At 39.4% G+C, this 27,285-nt stretch overlaps 1 protein-coding gene across 1 annotated transcript; it reads right to left on the minus strand.

Moving 5' to 3' along the window:
- Positions 1-2,668: 2,668 nt before the first annotated feature.
- Positions 2,669-27,260, minus strand: gna13b (guanine nucleotide binding protein (G protein), alpha 13b). Its single transcript, XM_057345694.1, has 4 exons — positions 26,933-27,260; positions 16,194-16,420; positions 10,439-10,489; positions 2,669-6,159 (listed from the first exon to the last, which is right to left on the minus strand). Exons 1-4 carry the CDS (start codon positions 27,213-27,215, stop codon positions 5,587-5,589), a joined length of 1,134 nt encoding a protein of 377 aa, XP_057201677.1. The 5' UTR covers positions 27,216-27,260; the 3' UTR covers positions 2,669-5,586.
- Between the last annotated feature and the right edge of the window lie 25 nt (positions 27,261-27,285).

A 27,285-nucleotide genomic window follows, 5' to 3' on the forward strand; every position in this document is an offset into this window, starting at 1 on the left:
AGCCTCGTCGCATCTTAAGAGAGAGTAGACATGTGACAACTGGAGGTGTTATATTATGAGCTACTCATTTAAAATACAAACCCGATTCCAAAAAAGTTGGGACACTGTACAAATTGTGAATAAAAAAGGAATGCAATAATTTACGAATCTCATAAACTTATATTTTATTCACAATAGAATATAGATAACATATCAAATGTTGAAAGTGAGACATTTTGAAATGTCATGCCAAATATTGGCTCATTTTGGATTTCATGAGAGCTACACATTCCAAAAAAGTTGGGACAGGTAGCAATAAGAGGCCGGAAAAGTTAAATGTACATATAAGGAACAGCTGGAGGACCAATTTGCAACTTATTAGGTCAATTGGCAACATGATTGGGTATAAAAAGAGCCTCTCAGAGTGGCAGTGTCTCTCAGAAGTCAAGATGGGCAGAGGATCACCAATTCCCCCAATGCTGCGGCGAAAAATAGTGGAGCAATATCAGAAAGGAGTTTCTCAGAGAAAAATTGCAAAGAGTTTGAAGTTATCATCATCTACAGTGCATAATATCATCCAAAGATTCAGAGAATCTGGAACAATCTCTGTGCGTAAGGGTCAAGGCCGGAAAACCATACTGGATGCCCGTGATCTTCGGGCCCTTAGACGGCACTGCATCACATACAGGAATGCTACTGTAATGGAAATCACAACATGGGCTCAGGAATACTTCCAGAAAACATTGTCGGTGAACACAATCCACCGTGCCATTCGCCGTTGCCGGCTAAAACTCTATAGGTCAAAAAAGAAGCCATATCTAAACATGATCCAGAAGCGCAGGCGTTTTCTCTGGGCCAAGGCTCATTTAAAATGGACTGTGGCAAAGTGGAAAACTGTTCTGTGGTCAGACGAATCAAAATTTGAAGTTCTTTTTGGAAAACTGGGACGCCATGTCATCCGGACTAAAGAGGACAAGGACAACCCAAGTTGTTATCAGCGCTCAGTTCAGAAGCCTGCATCTCTGATGGTATGGGGTTGCATGAGTGCGTGTGGCATGGGCAGCTTACACATCTGGAAAGGCACCATCAATGCTGAAAGGTATATCCAAGTTCTAGAACAACATATGCTCCCATCCAGACGTCGTCTCTTTCAGGGAAGACCTTGCATTTTCCAACATGACAATGCCAGACCACATACTGCATCAATTACAACATCATGGCTGCGTAGAAGAAGGATCCGGGTACTGAAATGGCCAGCCTGCAGTCCAGATCTTTCACCCATAGAAAACATTTGGCGCATCATAAAGAGGAAGATGCAACAAAGAAGACCTAACACAGTCGAGCAACTAGAAGCCTGTATTAGACAAGAATGGGACAACATTCCTATTCCTAAACTTGAGCAACTTGTCTCCTCAGTCCCCAGACGTTTGCAGACTGTTATAAAAAGAAGAGGGGATGCCACACAGTGGTAAACATGGCCTTGTCCCAACTTTTTTGAGATGTGTTGATGCCATGAAATTTAAAATCAACTTATTTTTCCCTTAAAATGATACATTCTCTCAGTTTAAACATTTGATATGTCATCTATGTTGTATTCTGAATAAAATATTGAAATTTGAAACTTCCACATCATTGCATTCTGTTTTTATTCACAATTTGTACAGTGTCCCAACTTTTTTGGAATCGGGTTTGTACATACACTAGCTACTATCCAAAATGGCTTACTTCAACCAGACACTGTAACGGTATGAAAAACTGTAAAGAATAACTTATGCCAGTGATATATTTAAGCCCAGTTTCACAGACAAGGCTTAGCATGAGCCAGGATATTTAATTGACTTTTGAGAAACATTACTGGTGTGCATCTTGAGACCACCTAGCAATGGCATTGAAATTTTAAGTTATTTTCAGGTAGGTCAGCTAACACATTAATTTTAGTCTGGGACTTAAAGGGATAGTTCACCCCAAAATGAAAGTTCTGTCGTCATTTACTCACCCTCAGATTGTTCCAAACCTGTATAAATTTCATGGTTCTGCTGAACACAAAGGAAGATATTTGGAAGAATGTCATAACCAAACAGATCTCATCCCCCATTGACTCTCATAGTATTTATTTTCCCTACTATGGCATTAAATGGGGGACGAGATCTGTTTGGTTACTGGCATTCGTCCAAATATCTTCCTTTTGAGTTCAGCAGAACCATGAAATTTTGTCTGTAAAACCGGGCAATAACCCATTACATTTTTAGATTTCTAGATATGAACTAGATATGCTTTTATTACAATAATTTACTATTTGTATTAATACAGTTCACTGTAGTTACTGTCGTATATGGTAAATTTGTGGTTATTTTGGTTTGACTACAAATACCCTGTGGTAAAACCATGGTTCAATTCTGCAATATTTAAATAAATATGCATTTGTGTTTAGAAATTTAAAATGGTGCAATCTTTGCAAAAAGAAGACGTAGAACAGTTTATCTGTAAACTAAACTTCACAGATTTTTTTCCTTGTTTAAATTTAGCGTAACACTGCAACTTAGCGGTAATGAAGTGAAACTGCACCTCGACAGAGACGCCGATTTAAATGATAAATGCACATTACGAACAGTGTATTTACGAAATATCTGTCACAATTCAAACAAGCTTTCACTAAAATTAAGTTCACAATGAAACAAAAAACTTCATTTTTTTGAAAAAGTATTTTATTGAGTCAATGATGAAGAGTGAGGAAGCATAGGTTAGACTGTACAATGAAAGCTATAATCTATACTGAGTGCACAAGTCTTTCACTCGGAATCATTATGAATTATTTTGAGGACTCCACATAAATCAAAATTTTAAAAAACCTAAGTACAAAAAAGCCCGGAAAGATCTGAAGCATCAAACAGGAGGCACAAGGAATTAGATTTTGTGGCAGGCATATTTCTAATATTCAACCTTGATTATCTGGGCACAAATGAAAAACACTAATCTGCTATCTCTGATCACAATCACGTTTCAGAGTGTTACAGTGTGTTCATTTTTTAAGAAAAGTGGAGAATCGTAACTCGTATTCACTGCGACACTTTGGAAGTCAAATATTAAAGACTTTGAGAATAAAGCCCAGTTTAAATCTCAAACACAGAGAAGGAATCTTAGTAGTGTATCTGTATGTGTGCAGCATCATCCTTTTTAACATGTCAACTGAGGGAACATCACATTAACCGCTAAGATGTCAACAAAGAAAAAATGCACTTCAGGTGCCTTAATGCACTCCAACAGAGGGATTGAGGTGTTGGTTGGTGTCGCCATGACAACGACAGTGGCAGCTTTTGTCCCCCCCCCCGTCATACCTACAGGCCTTTCAACTAAACCAGAAAGGGACATCATTTTCACAAGAACTTGGGTTTGCCTACAGAGCCAGCACAGCTCAACTGAGCCTGTGCCTACACACAGACAGGAGGTCAGTGGTTATCAACAGACAAGGATAGCTTGTTGTGACTCACAAGCGTTCTCGACCATTTCCTCTTTTTTCAAGGTATGTAACGCTTGCTTTTTTAGGTTTCGGAGCTCAGATCTCTATGTGGATGTCAGGTAACGCAAAGTCAGCAACTGACAAACGTTTGATAGCTAGGCACCTATGACAATACAGATCACATCAAATACTAGAGATTGACACTCTATGTAAAAACGCTGAAATGTACTCGCATACTCAAAGGTAAATCATTCAGAATCTCCAGTGCTTGTGCTTGGAGCCATTTAGGTTTGCATGGTGTCACGCCAATTTTAAGACTAATACCAAACCACAGTCCCTGTTCATATCTGTGCGCATGAATGAAATCATGCAAAGCCTGATCAGGCATTGGTTGGGCACTAACTGGCACTAGAAGACACAGGATACTGTCAGCAGAGTGTGAAGATGTAATACTTGCATTCACAAGCCTCCTGGGCCTTCAGCCAGGGGCATATGGCAGAATCTGAAACCAGACAATGACTCCTCTACTGCCGGCCATTGATCGGCCGGTACTGCAACCATTAAAAACCAGCAGCATCTAAATGCATAGACACATATACAGGCACCATTCACAACCAAAGTTGCCTCAAAACAGAGATGAGCCAGCCAAAAAGAAGGACAAAACTCTGAACGGACAGAAAGGAGCACATTACTGGGAGGCAGTCAGCTTTTACAAAAGAAACAGGCAGTTGATTGTGTAAGTACACAGTGGCAAAAACAGCTATACATATTCAGTGTTGATTACATATCCTTTAGAAAAGAGTGAGGTGCGTGAGATACAGACTATTTACATAAAATACTTACTACAACAGTAGTATTCAAAGTGGACATGGCACTATACAAGTAGCTATACACAATTAAAGAGAGGGAGAATGTTCACAAGTGAGATCTATCCCTTTTGTATGCATATACATGCAGACAGGTGATCTAAATTATTGGTACCTTAAACGTGTGGCACTTGCGAAACATGTCAATACAGAAGCATTTGTTAGCAATGTTGTCCTAAACTCTGAAAAAATGGTTGGGGTCTGACCAAAAAAGGCAGTAATAGTTAACAAAACAACGAATAAATTAAGACGACACAGTTTTTCATTCCCTGATGGACAAACGAATACAACTGTAAGGACTCGAGCTAAGGGAAAGGATGATGTCTGCAGGCCAGCAAAGAAAATATGATTTCCAACCACTGATGGAGAGTTACAATAAGTAGACGTTCCTGAAGGCTTCAGGCGAGCAGAGTTAGTTTCATCAATACATTAAAGTGGTCTACATTCAGCCCTGAGTTTACGCCATATAAACTGTATTTATCCGCTCGCCTCGCGTTGGCTAACCGCAGTAAAAATTCAGTTTATCATCAAGTGGTATAAAACGTTGAAAACAAAAATCTCGGATCGTAAGCGTTATCCATCAGCAGAGGAAAGTCGAAAAGTGTAAACCTTTTGAAATATAACTTAGATTCTTATTGGTAAATATAGTCATATATCTATATTAAAAACAACAGAGTTCTAAAACTGACCAATTGAATAGACAACTACAAGTAATAAAAACACGGGGGGGAAATTAAGGCCGGGCAGGTTTCTGACGGAGAGGCTCAGAACATAGTTCCTGTTAAAAGGTTAAAACATCACAAGCGTTTGCTCATCTCATTTCACTATTTGGTCAGTAATAAAAGGCTCAAAAGGTAACAGATTCAGGACAGTGCTAAGACATCCTCCCGCTTTCGCTCTCCACCAAAACCTTCCTCCCTCCGCTGTTGTTAGTAACATAGGGGAACTGCTTTTGGCACCTGCAGTGAAAGGCTTCACTGACGGAGGGTAATGTTTAATGACACATACAGCATCTCTTGGCAGGCTGAATAAGGAGGACAACAACAAGTGTGAGTGGACAGACACACTCTCTTCTCTAACCTTACTCTGTTTAAGAGGATAACTACCCTTGGCCACTGAGGGAGAAACCCTGCCATTCTGTGCTCCCGACAGACCGCTAGGCTAGGCCTGCATCCCCACGTAAAAGCATGTCAGAGCTATTCAGAAAGGTTACTGTATGGAGTACAAACATCTGAGCTGAAGAGGGTGAATTTGGAGACATGTGAAGGATGTGTTGGAGCAGCATCACTGCAGCATGAGCTGTTTGAGGTTGTCATGCAAGATGGTGTCCTTGACGTCACGGAAGACCAGTCGAATGTTCTCTGTGTTAATGGCGGTGGTGAAGTGGTGGTACAGAGGCTTCTGCTGCTGGTCTCTACGTTTGTTTCGGAAACACTCCACCAGGAACTTCTGCACGTCTGCTAGGCTGTGCGGCTCCCCTGTGTACTCGGGGAAATAGTCCTTGATGGCCACCGTTTTGACCTTTTCCTCGAGCAGGTCCGTCTTGTTGAGGAAAAGGATGATGGAGACGTTGCTGAAGACGCGGTTGTTGACTATGGTCTCGAAGATGTTGAGCGACTCCATGAGGCGGTTGGTCTCGCGGTCCTCCATCAGCACCTGGTCGAACTCGCTGGACGAAACCAGAAAGAGGATGGAGGTGACGCTATCGAAGCACTCAAACCACCGGCGGCGCTCCGACCGCTGGCCGCCCACGTCCACCATTTTGAAGGGTACGTTCTTGATCTCGAAATCGTACTCGTGTATGCCTTTGGTGGGCTTACGTGCCAACAGAATGTCCTGCTGTAAGGGAAGATAGTCCTGTGGGGAGAGAAAACAAAGAAATGAGGCAATGAATCTGATATGAAGAGGATTCGTTTGAACTTTTGATAGTAATGTCTAACACAGGGTGATAAAGGAACACAATCCAAAGACGTTTCTTGATGATGTTTTCCATATTTACAGTAAAAGAGCTGTGGTTACTTAATGGCAAACACAGACCAGCAAATATCAGTTCATGGTGAAATAAGATTTGCAAACGGGTGGTTGACCTGATATACAAATCATATCAAGCCACAGAAGTTTGCATTTCACACACCTGATAAATAACACAAACTATTCATACAACTACAGAGCACACAGTATTCTTCAAAGCTACTGTCACATAGAGCTGGGCGATGTGACAATGTTATCGTATATATCGCCGATGTCTCGATATTCGATAATAATGGAAAAACAATATATATTGTTTTATACTAGGAAATTCAAATGTCTTCCCCAATACCATTAGCCAATTTCGATGCATGCCGTAAATCACACACTTATTTTCATTTCAAAGGCTATCACAACTGAGAGAACAAGAATTCAAGTTCATTACTATTAAAATACCAAAAATAATGGACCAATAAAACATGTTGAGTCAAATATAGACAAACTCGACCATTGGTTTAAATTAGGTAGGGTTAAGCATGGGCTAAACAACCCAGCTCTTTTTAAACTTCACACCAAATTCTTGTCAATGTATTTTGACATTGACCTCAGCAGTTCCACAGCGTCACAAAAAAATTGTGTGTGTGTGGGGGAAGCATACAACTATGATGCACAGCTCATGGTCCTTTCTTCACATTTCTAGCATACCAGAGATGGGGGTAGGGGTCAAAAAGGTGAATTTCAATTCAAGCTCAGGCCAATACAGTGTGGAAGGAAATGCACACAATATGTATTATGTGAAACTCTACTCTAAGTCCACTTAAGCAAATGTAAGTTGATTAGAGAAATAGCACGGTTCAACCCTTAGTGCTAGCACACAGGGCCCGGGATACATTTCTGAAATTCCAGACGGGATGACATCAAAGGCAACTGCCTTTAATGGGAGAGCCATCCAATATGGGCTGAGTGCCAGAAGGCAGCAGTCGGTGTTTACAGACAATGACATAACCTGACAGACAAGGTTTGAACCTGATAACCTGAACTCATTCCTTTTCAATGAGACTGGATGACACAATTCAACTGGAATAGATTTTAAAATACTAGGCTTTTTAGATATCAAATAAATATGTAATAGTCTCCATTTTGTTAGTAAAAGGTAAAGATGCATGTCTGTATTTTGTCATACATCATGTATCATATGTTCATGACCTCCTCAATGTTTACAGCACAAAAAACAGCACGTGAAGGACAGACATGAATGCAAACTGAAACGTATACTTTCCAACAGAGTCAAGAGGCCTTTCCCTCTGAGCACACTTGGATGTGCGTGCAGTATTTCCTCTTCCTGTTTGTTGGTGGTGTGATTTCACAAGGGGGGTGGTCCACGCTGCTGTGGCTCAATGCAAAGAGTAGCCGTTTGACAAAAAAAAAAAAAAAACTGACGAGCTGAAAACGCAAGGCCTGTCTGAGGCGCGTCCCTGGTGCAGAACACATTCAAGCCTGCTTCCTCTTTCTCAGAATGACAGACTAAGGCCAAGCGGGAGAGAGTGACGTCAAGAAAAGTAATACAGAAAGTGTGATAAGCTTGGGAACTAAATGGATCATCCTCTCGGTCGCTATTCTTCATATGCCATCATTCATTTAAAGAGAAAAGAATGAAAAATAAAGGAAAGATGAAAGAAGAAGAAAATTACAGACGAAGTAAGATTTAGCATGACATAAAGGAATAAGTCATAAATTCTGAATCAATGTCAAATTATCTGGTCTTCTGTCGGACAGCAGAACTGTCTCAACGCTGGAGGCAAAATTGAGATACTAATCGTCGTCACTTTTACTGCAGTCAGCAGCATCTAGAAAGAGCACAAAACCGCAAACATCCGTTCAGTACAGACAGAGAATATGAGCAGCAGGTCACGTGACTCAAACCGCACCGGCCCCTTATGCACTCATACAATGACAGTTGCACAGATGAATGCATTACATTTTGTCCTAACAAGACCCCAAACTGTGTTTCCGACGATTATAGCAACAACTATAAAACTAAGCTATAAGTCACCAACAATTGGACAAATGATATTTTGCAGATGGGCAAAAAAGACACAATCAGACAAAATGTCCTGCTGCTTTCACAGCTAGTTAAAATGAAGATTAACCTATGATTACATCACATAATCTAGAGCATAAATAAAAGGATATACTACAAGTAATTACACCAGCTATAACACATGTATTAAAGTGTGGCTATTACAAAAAAGCAGAAAGGTGGTGGTTTCTGATTGTTTTCGCATTCAGTTGTAGGTCTTGATGACTAGTATATAACACACACAGCACTGTTGTTTTTGTCGTGGCATCAAAACTGGTGAAGAATATCGAAACATTTTCTCCCAAAAATGAAAATTCTCTAATTATTAAGCCACACACACACCTCTGATATTTCGTCACAAGACACAAATGAACCAATGAAATTTGAAGCTGTTTGATGAGCGCTGATGTTTGTTTTGGTTTAAGTTTTACTAAGCTCAAAATATTAAAACTGTTCTTACACACACCTATCGTTTCACTTTTCAAGACATTTATTAAACCAACCACTGGAGTCATTTGGATTACTTTCATAATGGATGGATGGATGTGCTTTTTGGAGCCACAATATGTTTAGTCCTGTACAGGATAAAATAACGTTTTAATGCATTTTGTGTCTATTGCATTTGTTTGTGTTCAACTGAAGAAAGCAAGTCATACACTTTCCTGTAGCTCAGTGGTAAAAGCATGGTGCTAACAACGCCAAGGTTGTGGGTTCGATCCCAGGGGATTGCACATACTTAGAAACAAATGTATAGGATATGCAATGTAAGTCGCTTTGGATAAAAGGGTGAGTAAATTTTAATTTTGGGGTGAACTACTCCTTTCGTAACTGACAGCTAATGTGAGCCATCATCGACCTACCTCTGAACATTTATCATTATCATGTTTGAGCAAGAAAACCTGTCATGTGCGCATGAGGAACTATTCCATGTGAATAGGAATAAGAAGGATTCGATGAACTACCCTGTAAACATTTGCACAGAAACTGGTGAAGGTGATTTCTTGGGTTAAAATGTTTGAGAAAAAGTTGCTATAGGAAATATTATGGAAAATGGTTGACAGCCCCTATTGAGAGAGTAAAACATGTGACCTTTGATGCAAGCAGAACTAGTTTCACTTCTCTAGTCTGTGCTAGCTGGTGAGTAAGGGAGCCAGGTCATGCCACTTGATTCTGTGCGAAAATACATCATCTTCTAACACTTGCCATTCAATAATCTCTTTATGTTCTGCTTTAATAAATCAATCCTGCTGTAAAGAGATCAATTGGTAGCACTTTACAATAAGGTTGTATTTGTTAACATTAGTTAATGCATTAAATAACAATGTACAATACTTCTACAGTATTTATTCAACTTAGTTCATGTTCATTTTAGCATTTACTAATGCTTTTTTTATCAAAAATTGTTTCCGTTTACATCAGTTAATGTACCAAGAACTAACATGAATAAATATATTGCCATTACGTTAGAAAGATTAATAAATGCTGACAAACTATATTGTTCATTGAGTGTGTTTACATGCACAGTCTTACTCAGATTATGCTAAATAAGCTGATAACGTATAAGGTCATGTAAACGCGTAAAACGCTTTTCTTTTATTGGGGAAATGTCATAAACGGCATAAGCAAAAACTGCTAGGGAGGGGTAGTTTTTGTCCATTACGCCGATTTCCCATTGCATGTAAACGTCTTTACTGGTTTTCTCACACTTTCGTTTAAGTGCGCATGTCTGACAGCTTAATAGTAAAAGTCTCAAATAAAAGTAACGGTAAAATACTGCATAAAATCTGTTCTCGATCATGCAGTTGATGTAGAAATGGCAAAAGCCGGTACTGCGGACATGAGAAGAAATATAAAAATAAAGCTTCTGACTGATTTCCCGCAGCATTTTTTATTTCTAGACGGACCATCAATGGTGACGTCACTGCACGCCAGAAACCTGACAAGTCTCAAATTTCCCAGCTTCATTAGCACATTTCACCATTTTTTAAAACCTTTCTGTAAAATTCTGCAAGCTCGACACAACCTGTCAGTGCTTAAAACTAAAATAGAACTCAAATTGCAAAGACACAAGAAGTCTGACATGCTTACCGGTGTTCCCAGTCTGTCCAAGTTATCCAGGAAATACTTCACCGATTCACCCTGTGAAGATGACAAAGAGTGAGAATCAGTCATGTTATCAAAGCACCGTAATAAATTTGAGGATGAAAATAATGAGGCAACCATAAAAAATGATCATCACTTCAGAAGTCTATCAGCCTATCAGACTGTGATCTGTTTTGTGTTTTCTGCTTGTACAAAATGAAAACTACGAAACCTTTCATTCAATATTCTTCATTTGTACACAAAAATATTTGCATAATGTTGTTTGATGCTGATGACAGAAAGGCTTTTAGAGTTAAATGTTCCCAAACAGCCCTGTCATCTGCTTGTAAGCAAAATAAGTGTGCCCAAGTCAGTGCTCACAAAAACAAGGGCCTCACTCGACATGAAAAGAACAGACGGATGTGAATCTCATGAAAACCGTCATGACGGCACAGGATGCCAGTAATCAAAGACACTGTACATTAAAAACAAGACGATGTAGAAAACTATTACTAACATATTTTAAGATGATTCTGCTCATCTGCAATCTCTATTTCACATCAACGCTGACTGAACATTTGCCAAACTTTTATTGGGAAGCAGAGTTCATACGGTGACCTCCTTCTTCAGCCCATATTCGTGACAGCTGGCCTCACCATGGCACGCCACCAGCACAATAACACCGGACGCTAGAAAACAGCATGGGTGACTCACTACAGGGTTCGAAGGAAGGAGAACACCTAGGTGTGGAGTCTGGTTCGGAAAATGAAAATCTTCAGTAATAGGAACAAGCTGCCCAGGAAACGGCAACAACGAATATCCTCATGCTAATGTTCCGTGAAGTTCACGTCAAGAACCACTCAGCCTTTCAGACCGGTGCAACTACAATAGTTTGGCATGCTTATAAACAGGAAGTAGTTCTGTTCTGCTTCCTTCTCTGTGTGATCCACATCATATTCAGTACGCGAAGAAACTGTAGAGCAAAGCTCAGTGAAAAACCAATCACAGATGACTGACAAGAAAAAAAACTACAAAACTGTCTGAGCCATCCTTATTTCTAACATCAAAAACCCCTCTTGACACATGAAAACATCTATTTGCATGTTTGGGGTAGCTGAGGTTTAGGAGGGATGCACACAGGTCTTTTGAGGTGGCTTTCAGTATGGAGGGTATTATGTCATAAGAAACCCCCTGGTAACCCTCCCCCAGCTGGGCATGAAGCCACAGCCCTTCTGTGTTCATCTTCAATGGAGGGTGTGGGCACATAGGAACAACATGCTCAGCGCAGGCCATGATATCAGTTTCTGAGCAACGCTAAAAAGGAAGTCCTGTTAACTTAGCAACACCTGAGCAATGAAGCAATTATATTTTATATATTAATGTATATCGAGAGAACAAAAATTCATTTTAGGCTCCAGAAATAATGAACACAATAATGAGTCACTAAAATTATTAACTGAAAATAAATATTAAAATAAAATAAAAAAACAAATTCAATTTGTATATCATTAGCAACTTAAAATTAAAAAATATATAAAAATGACAAAGGCACATAACAAAACTGCTAAACTAAAAATGTGAAGAAAAAAACCTATAAACTGAAATGTGAAAAACCACGGATATAAATATAAGGTAATTTAAAATATTAATAAAACTACAAGTTTTTTAATTTGCTGCACATTTTAATTTAAAAGCTTTTAATTTGCCTTAAGAAATTAAGCTTTTATCCCAAAATAGACAACAAGAAGCTACATTCTATAGACGGTTTCATTGGACGGACACGCTGACCTGAAGTTAACTTCTGGTCTGTGTTTGGTTATAAGATAATTTATTTTATATTTAATTTACATTAATATTAAGATTTTATTGTATATAACTTGTTTTAAATTACAATAAAACTACTCAACAGTAATTGATTTTTTGCGGAGATCTACCGGAAGTTAAGTTTGGGCCACATAATGTTTGTTTATGTTGTTGCCGCTGAAACCATCCATTTAAAACTAAGTAACCTAAATGTCGGAGTAATTTACAGACAAATAGGAAACTGTCATCGTGTAATAATGTTGGAAGACAGAATAATATTGCGTAAGAGGAGGGGTACGTGACCTATCCACTTTCATGGGCATTAGATCTGCTGCTGTGCACGAGGGCCATTGTTTAAAACACATCTTAACATTCCTTCACGGATCATTCAATCCTTCCCCCAGATCCTGGTAATCTCAGGCTGGGATATAAGTAAATAGAAGACTGGCAATCTCAAATCAACCTCAACCTGTCAGTCTCCCAAAACCTCCTGCCATTCAACAAAAACTTAAGTGAAGAATACTCTAGAATACTCTTAAAACAATACTTGTTCACACTTTCCAAACCTTCAAGCGCTCAGATGTACCACTACAGGGTGGATCGAGCACAGAAAGCATTGTTTGGAAAAGAGAAGAGAGCGGACTTGGGTGGATGTATCCTATCAAAACATCTTTTCCGGTGCCTTCAATCTGCAGACATCATGGATCCTGTGGGAACAGCAGCTGAGAACAGCACTGTTTAGTTTTTACAAAGCAGCATCATTGTCTGAATTTGTAATGCAAGTCAGCCTTTTGAAAGCCCTCCATCCCATAAGCATTTGCTAAATCAGATTAAGCCTTGAGTAAGTGGGACTGAAATGAACTTCGCTGATGGAGGGCAGACACTCATAGACTGCAAGGAAATCCTGGGATCATTAAACTCAATTCAACAGTTATAAACTGCTTGCTCTCTTTAAAGCGCAAAAAAACAAGTAAATATTGCAAAATTACAGGCTAATATTATAAAATACTGGGAGTGGTGAGAACAGCACATAAAGAGGCTAAAGCGGTGGATTAAGATTATGCAAGGCCTAGAAATAAGAGGGGTGGGACCAGAAGGACTGAAGGGGAGGGAGGAACAGGGATCTTGACTGCTGGAATCTATAACAAGTTTTGTTTTGTTGCACATCGGGTACATACCATAACCCCCAGAGGCTGAAGGGGCAGGTGTGTGAAAGCAGGAAGCCTGTTAATGTTTTGCACTCGACACACGTGGTTTGTGGATTACAGGGCAGAAAAGTATTTGTTCCCTTTACTCACACAGGCTGTGCAAGGCAATATGCAAATCACTGAAGCCTGTGGCAGAACGGAGGGAAGAGCCTGTTTGCATTGTAGGAGAGCTGCACATAAACCTCAGTCATCAAAAGTAACGGTCAAATTTGCTTTTGCACACACTTGCCAAAGCAAAGCAAGGGCCTTGGCTGTAAGTGAACAGAGATTCCTGGTGTTGATGAAGAGAAGATCAACCCTGTTATCAGCTCAATAGATCCGGGCCGCAGTAAATCTGCTCAGTGTCATGTTGCTTCTTGTCCTAGCTAGCATACATCTGCTGTTCTGAGTAAATCGCAACATGCCCATGCTGTGAGGATCACTATGCAGGGCTCGCTCAATGCTATATTGATGAAGCGGAAGGACCGACAGAGCAGACGAGTGAAGCGCTCACTCTTGCAAGTAAAATAAAAATGTGTGTCACCTGCAAACTTCACGAATTGTGTACTCCTTATAGGAGTTGTTCGCAATTAAGGGAAAAAGTAGCATACATTAATTTAGTTACTAAAGATGTGTTTTAAATATAGTAAGGTGTTGAAAGAGTTTATGTATACACAATAATGATTTGTATTAACTTGTAATTCATTTATTAATGTATTAACACGTTTGGATGTAGTTTTAGTGTTTCTTTTTTCTTGCATCACCCCCAAGTCTGGTGCAACCAAATTAAGGGCTGGTGCCACCAACTGTATGACTTGGTAGCACCAGTGCCACCTCTCTCAAATGTTAGTCTAGAGCCCTGCTATGGATAGGAGAAGACCACCAGAAAAAAAACTCCCTTATGCATTAGTGAAGGGAAATATGAAAATATTGAAATCGTAACTGACATAAGTTACTTGAAGAGTTACTATTTCATAGGAAAATTCAAGGAATCGCAACAATGCCACTTCCTTGACTAAATCTAGCAAAACAAGGACTAAGAAACCTTTTATATTATTTGATATCTGCAAATCATAATAATGACATTGGCTAATGGGTGTCAAGTTTTTTGGGTGAAATTCATGTTTTTAAAATGAAGAAGTAAAGCATTAGGAACTGAGACCGTTTAGAGAAGCCTGAAGTTGTTAAGATGGTACTTGCCCTAACGTCAGGCTCAAATAAGAAATCATGTAAGATTTACCACGGAAAAACAAAAATGACCAAATCTGACAAATATATTATTAAAACTAAATTACCAAAAGCAAAGATTTCCTTTCCCCCAGTCTAAGCCTTGATAAACCTCACTGAACTGACCTAGAAACAGACCACTGGTGAAAAACAAAGCGCACAACAGCGATGGCCTGAGCACAGCAGTGATGTGGTTTACACTAGGGCTGTCACGATTATGAAATTTGGCTAACGATTAATTGTCTGTTTTAGGGCTTTGACATTTAATTCTCATACATTTTTGATTCGGCTTTGAAACAACCATATTGTTATGAATATAAGACTTTTTCTCTTAAAAAATGGGGTCATCGTATATTTAAGGTCTATAATACGTCAATAATACAGCCGCCAAAAATGATGTAAAACGAGTTTGATCAGGAGTGAATTGAAGCCACCATTAAGATGCTATCAGTCATAGAAAAGCTTCTAGTCTGTTTTTTTCTCACTTGCAAGACTACAATAAAATGTTACTTCTATGTTAATTAAATTTTGGTAGGCTGGTTTACACATTGAGATTAGCTTAAATAATATTTAATTGTACTACAGATTTTTTATGGTACATGCTTTAAAAAAAAATTTAAGTGACCGTTGGTACATTTTACCAGTATTATCATACTTTAGTTACAATATATACACTAAAATGTGCAATATGCAGTCACTGCAGCTCCTCGTGTTTTCTACAGAGATGTGCAATAATTGCGATGATCTGAAACCATCACGATGAGACAATTATTTAATATTCGTGACAGCCCTAGTTTACACATCTTCTTTAAATATACAGACACAATCTTGTCAAGTCAATCTGCAAAACTTTTTCAGTTGGAGCCTAGAGTCTGTAAAAGGGCTTTCCCACTGTTGAACTTAAGCTTGATTTATGGTTCTGTGTCGAACCTATGCCGTAGCCTACGCAGAGCCGCATCGTCCACGCCATAGCCTGGCGTGCACCTCTCCAAAAATGTGACAACGTGTCAATTCGACAGACCGCAAATGCTGTGATTGGTCTGCTTGAACCCCTCCCTCAAAAAGTGACTGCATACTTGCCGCTATCACTGCTAATGCTTTTCCATCAATGTACACAACAAGCTGCTGTTTCTTCGGCTTTTGTCTTGGTTATACAAGCGACACACTCATGGACACTGACGACTACTGGTCATTGCATGTCAACACGGACAACAACGCAGAAGTATAAACAAAAAACAATGTGTTGCCTATGGCGTAGGGGCTACGGCATAGGTCTAACACTGAAGTAAAAATCCGCCTTTACAGATGTCAAAGGAAAAAAGAAACTATATTGCTGTTGCTGTGACCTGAACTACCATTCGCAACTGACAAAGCTATAAGCAAAGAATGCTTAAAACTGCTGAATGTCTCGCCCATTAATTGCTTTCTTAGTAAGAGTCCCAGGTCTTATTACGCTGTATCTAATGCGATTTACAAATGAGAGAGCATCTATTGTGAATACATGTCTTTAAAATCATGACTCAAACACGCAGAGGAAAACTCACCAACTGAAATTCCCTGCGCCGATCATATGCATTTTGTATGCCACTGTCAGCCCACAGGGAACGTATTGAAGGCAGGAACTTTAGAAACACTCTTGTCTCCACCATCCCTTGTGATAACATAGCTGAGCGTGTGTCAAAAGCCATCATGATGCCTCCATGTGCCTGGTTTGAAGAATCTCCCCATGGGATATGCAATTTCTCTCTCGCATCCACAAGCACTCGAATACCTGTGATGGAAGGCATAGAAGAGAACATAATGTAAATATTATGAAATACAATAAATGTCTAAAGATAAGAGATTTAAAGACATGAACCAAAATGATAACGCAATGCAATTCATGGAAATATATGGATGTTTAAAAAGCAACAAACTAAAAAAATGCATTTAATATGCACATTTGAATTACATACCAATACAAGCACCTGTATGCATTATAATTTTGCAGTGTTAAGTTAGTTATACTGGTGGTTTTCCTCGTCTATACATGCATTTTAGTGACTTGTACATCTGAAAACAATTCAAGCTTTCTAAACTTTGCAGTGATCCTGTGTGATATTGAAAATGTCTCTATGCATATACAAATGACCTCTGCACAACATGCCTTGAACTTGTTCAAATAAATCCGGATGTTTCCTCCTTACCCCACAAAACTCTGTTCATTTTCTTCGTGATATGACTTTAATTCTGAAGTATTTCTGTGCGCATCTCTTGTGGATCGGAGCCGAGCTTATCCGCTCATCACGTCTTATTGCGGCTATAAAAAGTTTCCGACTGACAACCTGTCAGACAGAGCATCAGTACCCGGTTGACCCGATACGTTGGTCTTATGAAAATTAGGTACCGCTAACCTTTTATTTTTAGGTACCGACTTGGTCGAAGTACCAGGATTTTTGACAGCACTATACTCTACTCTTGATCTGCGAGTCCAATACTGACAATAAATCCAATACGAATGCAAAAAACAACAACATTTGATTGTCATTTTATTCAGTTATTTAGTTTTACAACCTTTTCCTGTTCTGAGGTGTTTTGAGTAACTGATTTGATGGCAGGGCTGGCCCGTCCAACAGGCAATACAGGCGATTGCCTGGGGCCCCAAGACCACGCGGGGGCCTCAAAGTCTAAAAATGATTTTGCTATTACACCAACCGCGCAGATGCGTTCAGGCGGTAATAAGCGCTACATGCACAGGGACCTTATTGATTAACATAGGAATCACATAAACGGTAAGTGATAATATCATAATTTATTCAAATATTGATGTTGGAGATTCCGTGAGCCTGGTGACTGTAGTGTATACATCGAGTTAATACATGTTTCGCTTAATTATGCAATATGAGTAAACAGTGTTCATAAATAAATATTATCGTTTGTTTTAGATGTAACGCAATGTGTATACACCATTTAAAGTTTAAAAAACATTGTATTTTCCACATACCGTGCATGTTTGTATCTCCTCTTTGCCCCGCCTCTCTGAAACGCGAGGTGGGCTATGATTGGCCAGTTCACCAGTGCGTAGTGATTGGTCAAATACTGCAAGCATTTCACGGAAATGTAACGCCTCTTACCATATTCGGAACATCAGGTTCCAAAGCAATTGTACTGACAGGCGATACAATGAGATTTACAATTACGCCCACCTTAACTACATGTAGATTTGGGCGGTCTTAGTCAAATCATGTTACGAAGTTACGTAGATTCGCCGGGGTGTGGTTACACGAGGCGTTTGAGGCAGGTCTGGGTGAGCATTCGCTTTTAGATAGAATTCATCTTTTGTTCCCACACTTTAATTTGTGCAATTTTACGTGTCTAATACATGCATGGACAACTTATAACACACCAAAAACACAGAAAAACACGTACTTCCGCCATATGACCCCTTTAACAACCGAATACAGCGTTTCCCATACAATGCATTTCTTTGGGCGGTCCCGCCCAGGTATATTTATGGCCGCCCAAATATATTTGGCGTCACATTTTTTTGTAACCATCCGTGCTAATGACAGTATCTGTGATCGAATAACTAGTGGATAAACAGAGCTTGCGCGTCTTCTCTCCTTCCTGACTTGTTTGGTGTGCGTGTAGAGCGTGGCCGCGTGCACGTCCTCATCTTCCGTGTTCGCATACACTCTCTCTTTCGACGAGCTCCATGTGTGTGCGCGAGCCCTCGGCCTCTCGTATTTAACTGTCACTTGCATTTAAAATCAAAGAAGCGTTCGTAATACAGCAACACATTGTCGAGAAAGGGCAAACAGCATATACCCGCTCTTTAATGTAGATGTACTGCATTGTGATTTTGTCCAATGATGTTGCGTTTATAAATCAGAATTTTAGCAGCGGTTAAAGTGACTGCTGGTGGCATCCCGTTGTAAAATACTGCCATGTTCAGACTTTACTTATTTTTTGAAGCTGCTAGCGTCTGTTTTACATTATAATCCTATGAAGTAAACCGTGTTTTCAAAAAACATCCTGAGTGCTTTTTTAAACGCCAGCGGCGGCATCTTTTTCTGCAGCTCAGAGCGTCTTTCGAGGTTGAAAAAAGTTAAACTTTTTTGGAAAAAAAAACGCCCTACATCAAGCTCCTTTTTCACAGCTAACCAATGACAGAGACCTGTCGTTTCCATAACAACATGTGAGGAACGTGATTGGTCGAGAAGGCTCAAGCTCGAAAAGGTAAAATGGCGGTCGAAACGCCCATTGGATGATAGTTTTGTATAAATGTAAGTTTAATTTTCACTTTCAACAACTTCTGATTGCATTTCTATCGAGAAATTAGTATTGTAGTTTTTAAATATGTGATTAGTTATTGCAAAGACACTCTCGGTTTATAATTCAAATAGACTTCCGTTATGCTGCCTATGTTTCTCTGGGCTGCCTTCGTGCGTGAAGTCGTGGAGTTCGGCTGCTATTTGTAACCAAACACTGCGAGGATTTTTTTTTTACTAAAAAAAAATCGCTTTTGTCAACTTTCTTGTCAAAAAAAAGTGCCAACACTAACACGACGTGATGACGTCACAGATATGCTAATTAGTTTGTGACGTCACCAGCGCCACAAGTCTGTCAAAATCCTATGGGAAACACTGGAATAATATAGTACGGTTAAATCCCTTGTCTTGACTTATATTTGTTTAAATCTGTTTATTTATTTGTATTTGTACATACAGTTGTTGCATTATGGCCCGGTTTCATAGACAAGGCTTAAGACTAGTCCCAGACTAAAATGAATCCTTGAACTTTCTTAACTGATAATAACTTGCCCTGACATATTTTAAAATAGATCAGTGCCATTGCTTTGGCTTAAGAGTCACACCAGTAATGTTTTTTCTAAAGCATCTTTATAAAAGCGATTTAAATATCCTAATTTAACTAAGGCATAGTCCTGGCATAAGATAAGCCTTGTCTGTGAAACAGGGCCTATAACAGCTTTGTTTAATATGTTGCACTTAAAAAAACACTTCTACACGTAAATATATAAATTGTAGGGCTGGGCAAGTTAACGCGTTATTGTCGTATTAACGCCGACAATTATTTTATCGTGCATTAGCACAGATTTATGTCAGTTGTACAAGCAGAACCCTTGTCAGAGAAAAGGAAAGCACTTTTTGATCGCAGTTCATCCAGGGGTAATTCAGGTAAAATATCCAACGGATGTGCCACGTGAAACATGGATTCATCGTGTCAGTCGCTTTTTGATAGAGAGACAGTTCAGAAACCGAAATGTTCTGCTTCTTTCGGCGCTGCGCAGACCGATCGGCATGTATCAAACTTCCGCGAGAGCGTTTAAAAGCATACGATGCCATCTCCTTCCGCAGCTATACTTCACATCATATGGATATTGGTCTGCTCTGCGCAACACAGAATGCAGTCGAACACAGTCGTCACATGAGCTGCAGTTATTTATATTGCCCATAAATCACATTCAATCATCAAATAAATCTTTGGCGGGGCAAAAATTCGTTTTGACGGCCAAAAAAATTTCAATGGAGGAAAAACCCTGTAAGATTATTGGTGTATGAGAGTCTCATTGTAGGCTGGTTTTCACACCTTGCTTTCTCTTTTCTTTCGAAAACTGGCATCCCCAGCAGCTATAGTACTGATAACCTGCTAGACCTGTTTCCACTACCAGCTCTTTTCCTCACAATGACAGTCACAGATAATGTCTGAAAGCTTATATTGTCTGTGGGCAGGTTTGTTAAAGAGGTTTGTTCTTGGTAACTAGGCATTGTTGTTGTAATGGATGCTGTTATTTCACAGAACTGTTATCTTCCATAATGCATTAATACAAACAATTCATCCTAGAGATTTACATTAACTGCTTTTTATAAACCATTTCTTGATCAGGGCTCGACATTAACGCTCGTCCGGGACAATTGAATGTTTTGTATGGGCAAGTGAGAGAGAATTTTACTTGCTCGACCGGACAAGTAACTTGAAAAAAAAAGAATAACAACAGTGCGACATACATGTAGGATAATAAGAATATGTGCATTAGACAGCGCTGCGTGTTTGTGCGAAGTGCGTTTGTCGTGGTTGTGCTTGTTTGTGTGTAACAATAATCAATGGCGCACCGCACTGAGTCCATGTAACTAGATACGGACACAGAATCGTGTTATTTAAATGTCATCTGGCTGTTCTGCGTGTCTGAGTGAATTATGCGCACAGTTTAACATTCAACACGGGTGATGGTCGAGGATTTATCTGCGTCTGCACATATGAACACATGAACTTCATCTCCAGAGTTGCTCTGAGAGTTTATTTTACGAGCGTTTTACTGTTTGAGTGAAGCTATCTTTAAACACACAAAAACTCGAGACTTCCCGAAGACCAGTCAAAATAAAAGTCCCGTTAAAGTGACCTATTATGATATGGTGACCCATACCCGAAATGTGAGTATGTGACCTCTGCATTTAACCCATCCAGAGAGTAGTGAACACACGCACAGAAAGTGGTGAACACACGTACACCCGGGGCAGTGGGCAGCTATCACTGCAGCGCCCGGGGAGCAAGTAGGGGTAAGGTGCCTTGCTCAAGGGCACCTCAGTCGTTACCCGCCGGCCCTGGGAATCAAACCGGCAACCTTCTGGTCACAAGTCCGACTCTCTAACCATTAGGCCACGACTGCCACCCTAAATTAAACACTCAGACAAAAAATACTGTAGTGTACTATTTGCTATTGAAAATTGTAGTGCCCTTGTAGTAAATTGATAAACACTGTATACTATAGTAAAGTTCAAAAACAATATAGTATCTAAGAATTTTACTACAGTTTACTATAGTAAATACTATAGTGTACTATAGTAATTTATGTGGAAAAAATATACCACTATTGTACAGTAAAAAAGGAAAAATACAGAACTTTAGGACACAACAAAACAAAACACAAATTTAGGTAATCTAAAAATGATACGCCCCTAATTTATTCATCTGTATGTAACATTAATGTCTTTTTTCAGTTACCTGTCTATTCATGATGAACTGCACTTGCATTTTTTTAATGATGACAACAGACGATTTATACTTGTGCTACTACTGTTTGGCCTGTGCTACCAAATTTTAAACTTTTCTAGCACCAGTGCTATATGCACAAAAGTTAACCTACAGCCTTAACACTAACAATAATTACTGCTTGCCTTTGTTTTATAGCAGTCATGAAGAGTAGGCCTATAACCAAATTCAGGCGGCCAAAGTGGACACTAGTTAAAATGCTTAGAAGCAAACTTGACCAATCTAAATCCGAAACAATTATATTGATTATATTATATTATAATTCAAATGAAATATATATTTTTCATCTTTGGACAAGTAATTTTTGTACTCGGACAAGTGAATGACAAATTTACTTGTCCGAAGGACAACCACATGACAATGCTTAATGTCAAGCCCTGTTGATATTCAGTTATGCTGTCAATAGTGGTACAACGGATCACAAAACTCACGGTTCGGATCATATCACAAACTTTGGGTCACGGATCGGATCAGCTAATGTAAATGCAATCATAGTTTTACTATTATGATAATTTATAATATATTTTTAGAGAATTGTAAAAAAAATGAAGTTACTCTGAAGATATCAACAGATTAATTTAACAGAAAATCTTGTTTCTAAAAAGGTTATTATTTATGTCACACAGTCTGCATGCATTATTAAAAAAATAACAATATGTATAACAAATAAATATGAAATAAACGTGCAGTCACAAATGGATCTCTAGAGATCAGATTAAAAATGTGACAGGTGTTATGAGGTGGCGATTATGGAGTAAGTATCTTGACTGGCTTTCTCAAAAGCGTTACGTCTTCTCAAAAGTGTTACAGAATTATAAGTGGGCGGCGCATCAAAATTGTGTGTGGATCACATCATCTACGCTTTGACTTACTGTGCGTTCAGACCGCCGCCGTTGAGCGCGTCAAAAATCGCTCTGGCTGCCCTGCCAACAACGCTGTAGAAAGAGTCTTGGGCGCGCTGACGCTCTGACGTAGATCGAAATCTTATCTTGTATTTAAAGGGGCCTCAAAGCAAACAAGCTTGTTGATCTTGTGCAGACTTTATTGTAGTTACACGTTTGCTAACGAAATAATATTCTGCAGCAGTAACACTGTTTTGCATTCTCTGGCGCTAAAGGTAGCATAAAATTTCCGCTTATTTACAGAAAATGTATAACGTTAATGACGTAAAATCATCAGCAACTCACCAGGAACACAAACAATCTCAGACACCTTGGTCCACGCATCATTTTTTTTATTTATGTCCCTGTACGCAAACAGGGACGCGTCGTATAGGATTGGGAAACCCGCCACAGCAGTTATCAACTTCTCCTCCATTTTGCTTGGGAACTAATGTGGTCGGAACCAAAGTTTACAGGGCTGCTTTCTCTGGAATCATCTCAAGAGATGGACTTCTACGTTCCGATTGGTTGCCGCCGAACCGCGTCATAGCTCATTACCATAAAGTTGACCTGATTTCAACTCTCCTTGACGCCCTCAACGGCTCCTCGCCGCTGCTCGCCGCCGGCTCACATTGAAAATGAATGACTTCCGGCCACTTTGACGCTCTCGACGGCGGCGGTCTGAACGCACAGTTAACAACATTAACTTTACAGCTAGCTTACCCAGCAGTTTAAGTTAATATATACTGTCAATGGAGAGAAGCAAGGGATAAAAGAGAGATAAGGAGAGAGGCAGATCGAACCCAGGAGGCTACATTGTTTTGCGAATTTTTTGCAACGGATTGCTTAATACACATCGGACTCAGTGTGCAAGGTTTCTGTGCGTGACAAATTTTTAGGATAACGAATACGAAAAATGTATATGCAAATTTCGTTACCTTTGTAACCTTTAATCCGCGGGTCACATGCATTCCGTAGAGCACGAGCACGTCCGTTTCACCACTAGCTATATGGTAATGAACAAAGAAGCCATTTGATATGATTTCTTTTATTTGAGTTGTATATCTTAAGGTACATAATAAGCCTTTAAAGATTTTTTTTGCACATTTTGGGATGAGGTTATGAAAGGTCACGATTGTTTAACAAAAGGGCTCTTTGAGTGGTTAGCAATATCCAAGCAGAAGTCCATTAGTGCAGCACAAGACTGCATGTAAAGAGAGCTGTCTGTATTAAATGCATGTCTTGCAGCAGAATCAATAACAACAGTCTATAGGTGTACATTACTGAAACCAAATAGCCATTATGCTCAACATATACATAAACTACATATAGTAAATCTTCTGTCCTCTCCCAGTGAGGTAAGAGCATGTTGGTTAAAACTCACAATTTCATTCCTCAATTTAATTACACAGAAAAATAGACACCAGCAGCATACAACTATACAATGCCCTGTAATGTACATATAGGCCTAGATATAAACAAAACTATGCATGCATCAATAAATTGCAGCACACAAAACAAAAAAAGGTTTAGATGTACAGAGATACAGTCTCAGTGCAGATGGGCTACGAAATTTAACACATCCCACGTTTGTTGTGCAGAGGTGTGTACACGTTGTCATACCTCAGGGTTTCCTTACCATGTAGACTACAAAGCACTTTCACCTTACAACTTACAAAAACCTTCTAATCCCTACCAGCAATGCAGTCATTAACTACAAGCCATTACCCAGTGTAAATGGATCTGGCAGTGGCAACAACAAGACCTTCCTTATTAAACACAATCACGTTATTTTATCAAATTAATCAAATTCTATAAACAACACCAGGATGCAACAAATGCATGTCGAGTTGAACTCTGCAGGATTATAAACAGGATCATGCCTGAGTTAGAAAATATAAACAATCTGGTACAGCTTGGGAGCGTTACCACAGAAGGCAAGGTCTAAATCTATACTGTTCAGCAGCAAATGCAACATAATATACAGCTGGCGTTAGCGATTCAATGTGAATTCTTTTCTAAAGTGAAATCATTTAAAAGAATATGTGCAGCACTGAATGAGCTGTGCACGACTGTCTATAGAAATGTGATCATATGCTTTATATAATGCAAAAATAATGGCTAATACAACCCTACAACTTCTGTTTGTCAGGGTTTAAGGAAGGGGCAACAACAATAAAAAACATGAAACATGATATAAACAGTTTCTTCACGGTATAAATCCACACCTGATAAAAGGTTCATTGCTCTCTGAGCATAAAGGCATAGTTCACCCAAAAAATGAAAATTCTGTCATGATTTACTAACCCTCTTGTCATTTCAAACCTATATGACTTTCTTTGTTCTGCTTCTGCACAACACAAAAGAAGATATTTTGAAAAAAGCTGGTAACCGAACAGTGCCGGCACCCATTCGTTTATATTGTATGGACACAAAACCAATGCAAATGAATGGGTGCCGATTAACAACATTCTTCAAAATATCTTCTTTTGTGTTCTGTGGACAAAAGAAAGTCATACAGGTATGAAATGAAAAGAGGGCAAGTAAATGATGACAGAATTTTCATTTTTGGGTGAACTATCACTTTAAGTCTCCTCTTATGACTGGACAGGGTGTACCTTACAAACATACCCTGCATCACTGTCCAAAGAGGAAGACTGGCAAGTACTCAACCAGAGCTGGTCACAGGCGTAATGCTAAAAACACGCAGGTTTAGTACTGTTAATAATATGGTCATACAACAAACAAATCTGCCAAACAGTGAGCGACCATTCTGCTTCAAACACCATCTCAAATACACCCAACTTGGTTCTTGAGTGAAACATGAGAAAGGAATCAAAATGCTACTATGCTTGTTAAGTGCCATTTCTAAACATTTTAAGGAGAAATTTTCTGAAATGCCACAGGATTAGATCCAAGCAGCCATTTCACTAATTGTTTCCTGTTTAAGTTGAGCTGGGGAAGGATATGATTTTAGTGACCACTACAGACAGTCTTTACAAAATCACTGCTAAACCGTTAATTCATTTGTCAATGTGAAGACTTCGTACATGACCAATACGAAACATTAATCTCAACAGGAAATCTCAAAATCTTTTCATAGCAATAGGCACTGGAAAGCCCCTAATGCAGCAAGCGAGGGAAGCCCCATATCATATACAGTGGGTGCAAATTATTTGTCAAATACCCTTTAAAAAGAAAAAATAAAGAGAAGCAGTCAGAATTGTGACCTGAACCTTTTAGGGAAATAACAGACATGCCTAAAATACTTGAAATTCATGAAACAAGTACACTATCCGTTTTGCAATGTAAACGTCTTTTCAAGTACAAGCTTTGAAATAAAACTCCGTGTTTTCAGCCTTAAACTGCAAAACCATGTTAGAAAAGCTGGTTTGTTTTCATAACAGGGGTTAGTGAGTGGTTTAGTAGCACTGTCAACCAGCCATCATGTGCCACGCTCAGCTCTGGACACCACCCATTTCACAAATGCCCCAAACACGTGCATTAGGACACTTCCTTTTAAAATATGCTATCTAGAAATAAACAAGTTTATATCTAAAAATTACGTTTTGGCCACAATGCACGCCAATAAATTACGGTCTGTTGGGTTTGAATAAACAATCACGGCAATGAGTCGAGTCATTGGTGTGCTCTCGCTAGACACCAGTCTCTTTGTTATTTACGAGACGGGCTCAGCATACCAAAAAACAAGAGAGATCTGATTTACAATTAAAGCCGGGTTTTTCGTACTAGTTTTTTTTTACATAATCCAGTTTCGGCTATGGCATTAACTCGGACAGCGAAAGCATAACGTTACGTGCAGAAAGGTAGATTTAACAGCTTCGGTGACTCTTTCAACGCCCCTGCTAATGTGATTTAATGTCCAAACTAAGGCGACATCTAATATAACATTTCTGAAATCAACATAAGGTAGCTCCAAAAGTAGCACAATTAATGCTACATTAAAATAACTGAAAGCGGTGCTCTTAAAAAAATGCAGAAGACCCGGGCACTAACATTCATTTCTAGTCAAATTCATTAGGATTTCCTGACCACTGAAATCAATAGTGAGATTTAATTCACAGATTTAACCTGGTAACAAGTGAGGAGAACATATTACACAGAAACCCCTAAAGTCTTTGTTCAAAAACACGACGTTGAAAAGTTGAGAATAACATGGGCGTTTCTCCTGGGCAGGTTACAGCGCAACTTCAGCTAACGCTAGCTAAACCTCATTTCACTGGCCTCTCGTGTCTACCGACCCCTTTATTAAGAGTTCCCACAAACGTAGTTAAGTTAAGACCCGACGCGACACTTTGCAGACGTCTGCCAGAGATGTTTGTACCTCCTACCTTTGATAATATTACTGTAAATGGTGGCTCTGAACTCTTCTTTGGCCCGTTGATCGAAGTCCTGCCCGTGTATGATGCGCATCTGCTTAAGGAAAGTGGACTTGCCGCTCTCCCCGGCGCCGAGCAAAAGTATCTTGACCAACCGTTTCACATAAGTTTTGTCTTTCAAAAGACCCCTGTCTATTTCTTTAGATTTCCTTAGTTGTTCCGCCTCGTTGCTGTTGAGAAGACAGTTTGGAAAACAAACGGATAGAAAGGACCGGGACGGCAGGAAATCCGCCATCTTTAGGCAACTTCATCGATACAGTAGGGAGTGAAACTGCGCGCGCCTGAGTGATAGTGGCGGGCGGGGT

The sequence above is a fragment of the Triplophysa rosa genome, linkage group LG11, assembly GCF_024868665.1.
Source record: "Triplophysa rosa linkage group LG11, Trosa_1v2, whole genome shotgun sequence".
Classification (NCBI taxonomy): domain Eukaryota; kingdom Metazoa; phylum Chordata; class Actinopteri; order Cypriniformes; family Nemacheilidae; genus Triplophysa; species Triplophysa rosa.

Excerpts from the sequence above, each read along its gene's own strand:
- gna13b (XM_057345694.1), bottom strand. The coding sequence starts at position 27,215 with ATGGCGGATTTCCTGCCGTCCCGGTCCTTTCTATCCGTTTGTTTTCCA. Across the intron at positions 10,490-16,193 it reads GGCGCAGGGAATTTCAGTTG|GGTGAATCGGTGAAGTATTT; the intron begins GTGAGTTTTCCT and ends TCATCTTCACAG. Across the intron at positions 6,160-10,438 it reads TGGACAGACTGGGAACACCG|GACTATCTTCCCTTACAGCA; the intron begins GTAAGCATGTCA and ends CTCTCCCCACAG.